Below are 8694 nucleotides of genomic sequence, written 5' to 3' on the forward strand. Positions count from 1 at the left end.
TCCGAAACCAACACTCGTCTCACTCTCAATCTCCTCTCATGTCTACTCCTCAGGTTCTCTCTCTCTCTGTCTTCCTCTCGATTCAATTTCACTAAACAACAGATCTGAAAAAAATATCCGTAAAATTTGTATCTTTATGTAGGTCTGGTGCTTCCTCTTCAAAGAACAGATGAAATCCACATCCCAAACCCATCTTGGATGCAATCTCCTTCCAAAGAAGAGGCTTGGAACTAGCCACATATATGGTTTAGACCAAACAAAGTTTTAATTTTTTTTTAGAACAGTGATTCAGTCAATGGTGATATACAATCCCACAGATCTTTACTTGTGGGAGGGGACTATTGTTAGAGCTTCAAAATGTTGTTCAAGTGTATTTCTTTGTGTTGGCTTTCTAGTTTGTGCAAGGCTTCCAAGAAACTTAGGATTGATTTTCAGATGTTTTCTTGTGCAGATGAAAGTTGCTTTTGGAGGTTTGGATTCTGTGAGTCAGCCACCACATCAACCTGACAGTAGCAATGAGCAGACATGAACCTCAAATGCTCTTGCATTCCCAGGTATTGTGTTCATATCACCTGTTTTGTTTACGTTGATGAAAGATGAACAAAACTAGTTTATTTTCTTATTTGAATTTTTATTAAAAATTGCTCGATGAGTTCTGCAGGTCCTGAAGGTTCTAAGAGTACCCAAAAGGGTGTGACAGAGAATGCTCTTGTTGTTGGTCCAATTTTACACCCAAAGGGTTTGTAAGTATTAACCTTTTGTCGTTTGTTTCGTTGATCTGGATGCTAGTTGATGCTTCTACTTAATGGCAAGGATGCTGATTAAAAATAGTTTCTATCTTCATGTTCTTATGTAACTCTTGTTTCAGCTGTGTGCTAAGAGACGGAAGATGTTGGAAGACATGGAAAAAGACTTTGAAGGTATATTCTCTTTGAGACCTGTTTTTAAATATAAAAGAGTGCTTGATCTCTCTTTGTGTTTTGAATTTGATTTTCTTTTCTTGTTACATGAAGGTGGACAAGAGGCAGATAAGCTTGGAGGAGGAGGTAGCAAAAGCGGTGGGTCGTTAGCCTCAGGGACATTAGGTTTAGAGTGGAAAAGGTCCAAGCTCCTGTGTGTGATTGGAAGACGGCAACGTTGGAGTACTCGTTTCGACGGCGTCGGTCGTGGTGTGGTGCGGTTCTAGAAGATAGAACTTTAGGTATAGAATTTAGGTGTAGGTTTAATATTTTTGAAAAAATTGGTTTAGTTTGGTTTAGTTTGGTATACCAGTCATAAATATGTAACTAATTTCGATATATAAAAAATTTGAAATATTTTATTTGTATTTTTTTTTTTTTTTAATAATGCTATAATAACAATTATTATCTGCTATTAGAAGATATACAATTGCACAATTAATAAAACGCCATCAAACTAATACTTTAACATAGCACAAGTTAAACGCTATCTAAAGTGCTCGAGAAAAGATTACGGGGGAAGATACATTGTTCGCCATAACGCTGCGCTATCTTGCAATAGCGTTTTTCTCATGCTATATATGAGACGTTTTCTTGTAGTGAAATAGTATGTCTAAACCCATCTAAGGTTAGTTACCAAGAAGGTTGTAATTTTGCTATAAGTTTATATTTTGTCTTTTAATTATAAGCAATTAGTATGTCTAACTTCTATTTTTGCATTTCAATCTTTCGGATTCTTCTGTTTTTCACCCTCTATTTTTTAGTTTGGTGTATTCTCTTCCTTCTCAAATTCTTTCAGTTGTGATAAGACCTCCAAGAATTTTGTTATCATGTCGATTAAAGACTGTCAGTTAATAATATGTAAGTAGTATCTCCATCAACAAAAAAAAGTAAACCTAAGTGAATCAAAGTACGAAGCGGAACCAAAGAATGAAAAATAAATAAGAATATAATTCACCTGGATTACTCGGTTGATGACCAAGTGAAGATTTTTGTTCTGTCAATTGTAGAACTTTTAGAACCCTAATCCCCTTTTGTTTTCTTTTACACCCTTGAAACATCTAATGATCCCGATATCATTAGCTTCTTCCATTTTTAATAAAAGAACAATTTTAATATTTAAATGTAATGAGCCTGTTCTTAATTCGGCATAATTCTTCAATTTGTTTATGAAGCCACGATACTTTTTTTTTTTTTGTCGAAGCCCACAATACTTGTACTTTTAATAATTCATCATTTTAGACATTTTGTCTGACATGTTTAGGTTGACAGATTCTAAAATGTAGTATAATTTATTACTAGACATTAAATTAGATTTCATTATAAAATATGGAAGATACATACTATAAAATCTAAATGTCCTATAAAATCACCATTTTTTAGGTGGAAGCACCGTAGCCTAATGGTTAAGGTTTAAAGGCTTTTACACCCAGGTCTGGGGTTCAAATCCTAGACTATGCAATTTATTGCAGATTACAGGAAATCCAGGTTTCAAGTCCCGGAGAGAACTATTTATTAAACAATTATGCAGACTACGGAAGAAAGGCTTACAAGGAATTTTCAACATGGTGCAAGTAAATCTGGTCAAGCGTGGATCTTCATAGGATGACTCAGGTGATGCAGTTAGGCGTAGGTCTTCATAAGACAGGTAGTATTGTCGGTTGTCGAATCGTCTATGTAATTTTTCTCATATCATAATTGTAAGATCATAATAAATCAGCGTAGAATTTGCGATTTGTTTCTCTTTGCTCTTTACACATACATGAGCTCAAACATTCACGATTATACAAATTTGATTTCTGTTTGATTTTTATGTCTCTTTGATTTTGATTTATGAATAGATGAATTCTTTACCATTTTCTATTCAAGATAATACAAATAGAAATTATACGAAGAAAAATAATACAAGCTCGTGTTCCTCAGCGTAATAACAAATCAAAAAGATCATAAACCTTAAAAACCCAAACCCGATCCGAAGTATAAAATAACCCGAACGGATTCTGTACCGGTGCGACCCGAACGCCCAAGCCTAAAGTACTATAAAAAACTTAACCAACGTAACAAAAAAAAGTAAACCAACATGTCAACTAACATGTTCACATAAATTATTATTTTTTTTAACTCTCACCCCGCGCAAAATGCGGGTATCTAGTTAGTAGTTGGGTATTATATATTACACAAAACAAAAGAAAACAATGAGAAAACGAGAATCAAACTATAAGCTTATAGAAACATAGACAGCGCGGCACAAGCAAAATGCTATTCATGGCTCGATAATGATCTTCCCAGTAGCATGACCGTCGATACTTTTAGCCCAAGCATCCTCTGCTTTGCTCAGAGGATGCTTCGAGTCAATCACAGTCTTGACTTTCCCTTCTTTCACTAAGTTGACCATAAATTCCAAATTCTCAGCTTTCGGGATCAACAAAAGCGGAACCAATTGCTTCTTAGACATGGTTATTTTCTTAACCGCGAAAGTCCACATTGCGCTAGGCCCCGGCGTGATGTCTATAACCTTTCCATTTTCAGACAAATTCGGTTCGAATGTCGAAAACGGTATCCCATTTGCACAGTGAATCACAGAGTCATATTTCTTACCAGAGGGACTCTTGAGAGCAGCTCCCTCTGGAGTCTTGTAGTCAAGAACCTCGTCCGCTCCTAATGATTTAACGAAGTCTATGTTCCGAGCCCCACATGTGGCGGTTACATGAGCGTTCCCTAGCTTTGCTAGCTGGACTGCATAGTGGCCGACACCACCAGATGCTGCCGTGACCAGGATGTTCGCCTGCTTGCCTGTACCATCCAGCTTCAATCCTGCCGGATTAGTTAGAGCCTGGAGAGCGGTTAGGCCGGCCACAGGTAAAGCGGCTGCTTCAGCTGGTCCTACCTCTTGAGGCCTTTTGACTGTCAGTTTCTCGCTTGCAACAGCATATTCAGCAAGTCCTCCTCCGGTCTGAAAACAACCAAAATAGTTAAGTTTTTCATGCTGTATTATAAGAGTAACTCTACAAACTGTAACGCAAATGTCTTGTATGTAAGAACCTACAAGATGGCTGAGAACTGATACAACTTTGTCACCAGCCTTGAAGTTCTTGACTCCTGATCCAACCTCTAAGACCTCACCAGCAACATCCGTAGCTGTTCAAGACAAATTATCCAACGTTATGCAACCCATTAAAAAGCCATCTAAGCATGGGCAGGGCAAGAGACACGAAGCATATTATTTTTGAAAGCAAATAAAATACCAGGAATGCAGGGGAACTTGCGAGGCAGAAAAGGCCTAATCATTCCTTTTTGAATTTTCCAATCAACAGGGTTTAGACTAGTAGCTTCTAATTTCAGCAAAACCTCGTTGGCCTTAGGCGATGGAACCGGAACTTGAACATGCTGAGAACATATCAGATAAGCACATACTATGATACTCATACTAATCATCAACAAAACAGGGGAACATGAATCGGGTTGATAGAAACAAATGGTTTCTCAGAAAATCAGTCTTTTAGTCCCATCAGATTATGTCAATAAATTCTCGATAATCATTAGCTCTTACACACGCACTAATTATACATTCATCTGTGTAAAGGTAAAAACACTTATAAGATTGAGATGATTTCGAACAAGAGGTTTAAGTGTTTAACCTTCAAAGCGGCGGCGCCACCGCCGTAAGACTCGTATTGAAGAGCGTGCATGAGTTTTTCGGCCATTGTTAAACGAAGGGGATCTCTAAATCGAACAGTATAGTTTTCTTCTTGCAGAGATAAATAAAGTTGAAGGGAGGATCTGGAACCTTTACAACCGCCCGCGTGCAGAAGAGTTTCGTTAGTTTATGTGGACAGAGGCTGCAGTGAAGGGTAAAAGCGGAATTCACAACAACTGATTGTAAATCTGCCACGTTACTTCCGCTTATACACTTTAACTAACGTGTGTCTATCGCACGACTCACAAGGAGATGGATCGTGTAAATTGTTTTGGATTGGTCAATTCAAGCCTTTATGTGGGCCGGCCCGCTTCAAGTTAGCCTATTCGTAGTGGCTTAACATTTGTTTTCGAAAGGTGTCGATTGATCCACCGCGGGTTCAGTTCATGTCTGTACCATTTGCTCTAGCGGGTCTGCAGAAGCATCTTCAAAAGAAATAGGATAATTTCAAATTTAGAGTTTTTTGTCCTACAAAAATGAAATTTAAAACTTCAAATTTAGAATTTTAAATCAAAGTTTTACTACTCAAAATCCAAATTTGAAGAAATTTCATCTTTTTATTTGCATTTTGTCTTTATAATTAATTACACATCACATTTATTTTTCTTAAGAAGAATTTCATGTTTACCACTTTCATTGTACCATTATTCATTTTTACTATCACTAGGGACATTTTCAAAAATACATTCTTTATTAAGTGACAAAAGACTCTTATACCCTTGTTCCTCTATATATAATAAAAAAATTATGTTTTCTAATTATACTTTTGCAAATTCGAGCTTTTCTATAATTTTTTTTTTGAACTTGTTTTTTGGATTTTTTTTTCAATTTTTTTTTTTAAAATCGAAAATTATATTTGAAACTATTTTTTAAATTTTTTTAATATACTTTATAAGTATTTATTTGTATATTTATTAGAATTCTAAATTTCACTTTCCAAAAATCCTACCTTACCCCTCAACTCTAAACCCTAAGTCCAGATTAGTTAACCCTTGGGGTATAAAAGTGGTTAGTGTAAACATTAAAAATAGTACTATGAATGTGGTATTTGTGGTAATTTTCCTTATTCTTAAGTATTTTTTTCATTTATCGTTTTAATCCTTAAGACTTTTGTATATCATAAATATTTCACATTTATTTTTTTAAATAAAAATTTAACACATAAAATTAAATAAAAATTTTAAAACAAGATTCATAATATTTTAAAACTAGAATTACACAACAAGAATATTACAAAAGAAACTTAATAATTTTTTTAAAAGATACATAAGCCAATAATTATTACACAAAATTAAATATTATTACAACACTAATAGTCTAGTAAATTTTCTTCGGAACCTCTAAAATATTGTCCAAATAAATTTTGTGTAATCAAAGATGGAGCATTACAGAAATAATTAGAATAATGTAGTATTTTGCTTGTAGTTTAATATTTAATTATGTATTTCTATTTATAATTTTTTTTTATTTTAGTGTAAGATTTCATTAATTAATATTACTATAATATTTTTATATATGTGCTAGTTGTTTATAAATTTTTTATGGATTTATATTAGTTATGAAAATATAAGGACCATAGTGTAAATTACAAATAATTTTGAAGTTAAATTTGAAGTTTTGATTTTTCAGAATAACACTTTGAAACTTCAAATATAGAGTTTTGCATACTCTAAAATAGAGAGTCTTTTCGGAGATGCTGTAAACAACTTACAGTAGAAAATCTATAAATTAATACTCGATAAATTAATAAATACCATAAATTAATTAATTTCTCCGGTCTTAAGTTGGACCGGCTCAAAATATGACACAAAACGATAAAATAAATTCTATAAATTAATTTCTCGGCTTTGTTGGGGTATTCCCACCGAGTAAGCTATCACACTAGCAAACTCTAATATCCCTTCTTGAGAGTTCTTTAACTAATTAACTGTTTTATCTCACTTGACTAATTAACCCTTGCACACTTGTTGTTGTTGTTTGAGTTAGTAAAAGACACACAAGATTTGATTACCGAATTCTCTTTACCGGCACATCTGGGGAGAGGACGGTACGCTCAAAGATTTACTAGTATCAAGAGTATACAAGAGTTTTCTCCTACACAACAACTTATGTGTTTCTATATTTACCTAGAGACAATACTACAATAAGCTAAAGACTTGTTGGGGGTTATTGGTTCTAGTATTTTAATGAATTTGGAAATCCTCCTTGGATTTAATAAATCCATTTATTTTTAAATCAAGCAAATAGATAAGTGGGGGTTATTGGTTGGTGTATTTTGATGGATTAGAAAATCCAAACTAAATTTAGTGTTATTGGTTATATAATTTTAAAATATGTATTGAAATTATGTGTTATTGGTTTAATGATTTATAAATTCTAATTCAAATCAAGTGTTATTCAATAATACGGGTTTAATAATAGATTTGATTTCATAATGAATTTGAATGGATTTGCATGGATTTCTTTGTTAAAAATACAAAGGCTCAAATCCGAGGGAAAACCTTCGGATTTGTAAATACTAATCCGAGAGAATTTGAAAATTTGTATATTTTACTTGGATTTATAAATACTGTATGATTTCTAAATCAATCAAAATATATAAAACAATAACACCTTAGAATCAATGATACATAATTCAAAACCAAAATAGGTGGATTATTATAAATCAATGAAATGGATTTGCAATAAATTCAGCTTTGTAGTAAAATAAAAAATATAAAAACTGAAACACATGTTTTTCATTTCATATATCATAGGTTATTTTTATAACATAAAATCACTCCACATGTAGTTAAACGTGCTGCAGCTAAGGCTAGCACTCGTCAGGGTGATGGGGGCAAACAACAAGAGAGTAAGGGAGCTTCAACCCTGAAATCTGGCAACTTTAAGGTTTGATTTTATAGATCAGAGTGGTCTAAAAGAGAATGCTAGAGAATGCATGGTACGGGGTATTGGTTATGGGGTCTGGGGGTTTATGGTTTTTAATAAGCTCGATGAGCATTTATCTCATGTTTACGGTTAAGATTTTGGGTTTGGTTTTATTTACGAGTGTGTCTCTGATGCTTTGTAATCATTTTATGGTGAAATATTGGAAGCATTGGAATATTTATGATATCTTGGAATATTGGCTTATGGATTTGATTGAGATATTACATTGTTTGTTTCCACTGGTTTTATTTGAGGTCTTTTTATGTTGTTGGAATATCAGCGATCAGAATGGATTGGTAGGTTTGTATTGGTATGTCTCTTTGGACGTTTTGGTGGTGGGTGAAGTGGCGTCGTGGGCCGGTGGGCCTGGCACGTTTAGTTGTTTCAATATGGGTGATCGTTTCAGTCTAGTACCGCTGTGGTTCTTAGGTGGGTACATGGCTTATTTGTTCGGGTATGTATGGCTAATTGATCGTACAATACTGTTACAAGGTCTTGGTTATTGGAGGGGATGGACATGGTTTTATGGGCAGTAAATTGGTACATGTAGTTGGAGTTGTGGGAGGGACAAGTTTGAAAATTGTTCCAAGGTTATTGGGCAACATCTTTTGGACTGGAGGGTTGGGATTTTAAGTTATTTCAGATGGTTGGGAATCGTCAATCCCCCATTCTCTAGCTCTTGGGAGCATGATCAAAATAAAATTTTATGAGGATCCTAAGCTGGAATTGTAGAGGAATGGGGAATCACTCGACAATAAGTTATCTTCGAAAATTTTGGTATAAACATAAACCTGGTTTTTTATTCTTATCGGAAACTAAGCAAGATTTAGAATTCGTTCAAGGAGTTCAATCACATTTTGGATATGATCGTCTGGTGACAGTGGATCCAAATGGTAGGAGTGGGGGGTTAGCGCTTTTTTACAACGATGAATTTCAGGTACAAATACTCTATTCGAGTAACAGAATGATTGATGTAGAGGCCGTCGTTCTTGGGAAGACAGTTTACCTCACGTTTGTGTATGGTGAACCGGTACAAAAATTGAGGGAACAAGTATGGGAACGTTTGACGAGGTATGGGTTATCGCGAACAGACCCTTGGTTCATTATTGG

General features: G+C 34.4%; 1 protein-coding gene across 1 annotated transcript; it reads right to left on the reverse strand.

Moving 5' to 3' along the window:
• Positions 1-3027: 3027 nt before the first annotated feature.
• Positions 3028-4809, reverse strand: LOC106307822 (putative quinone-oxidoreductase homolog, chloroplastic). Its single transcript, XM_013744885.1, has 4 exons — positions 4598-4809; positions 4205-4346; positions 4006-4097; positions 3028-3912 (listed from the first exon to the last, which is right to left on the reverse strand). The coding sequence occupies exons 1-4, from the start codon at positions 4661-4663 to the stop codon at positions 3223-3225; spliced, it is 990 nt and encodes a 329-aa protein (XP_013600339.1). The 5' UTR covers positions 4664-4809; the 3' UTR covers positions 3028-3222.
• Positions 4810-8694: the final 3885 nt, after the last annotated feature.

This window comes from Brassica oleracea, chromosome C8 (genome assembly GCF_000695525.1).
Source record: "Brassica oleracea var. oleracea cultivar TO1000 chromosome C8, BOL, whole genome shotgun sequence".
NCBI lineage: Eukaryota > Viridiplantae > Streptophyta > Magnoliopsida > Brassicales > Brassicaceae > Brassica > Brassica oleracea.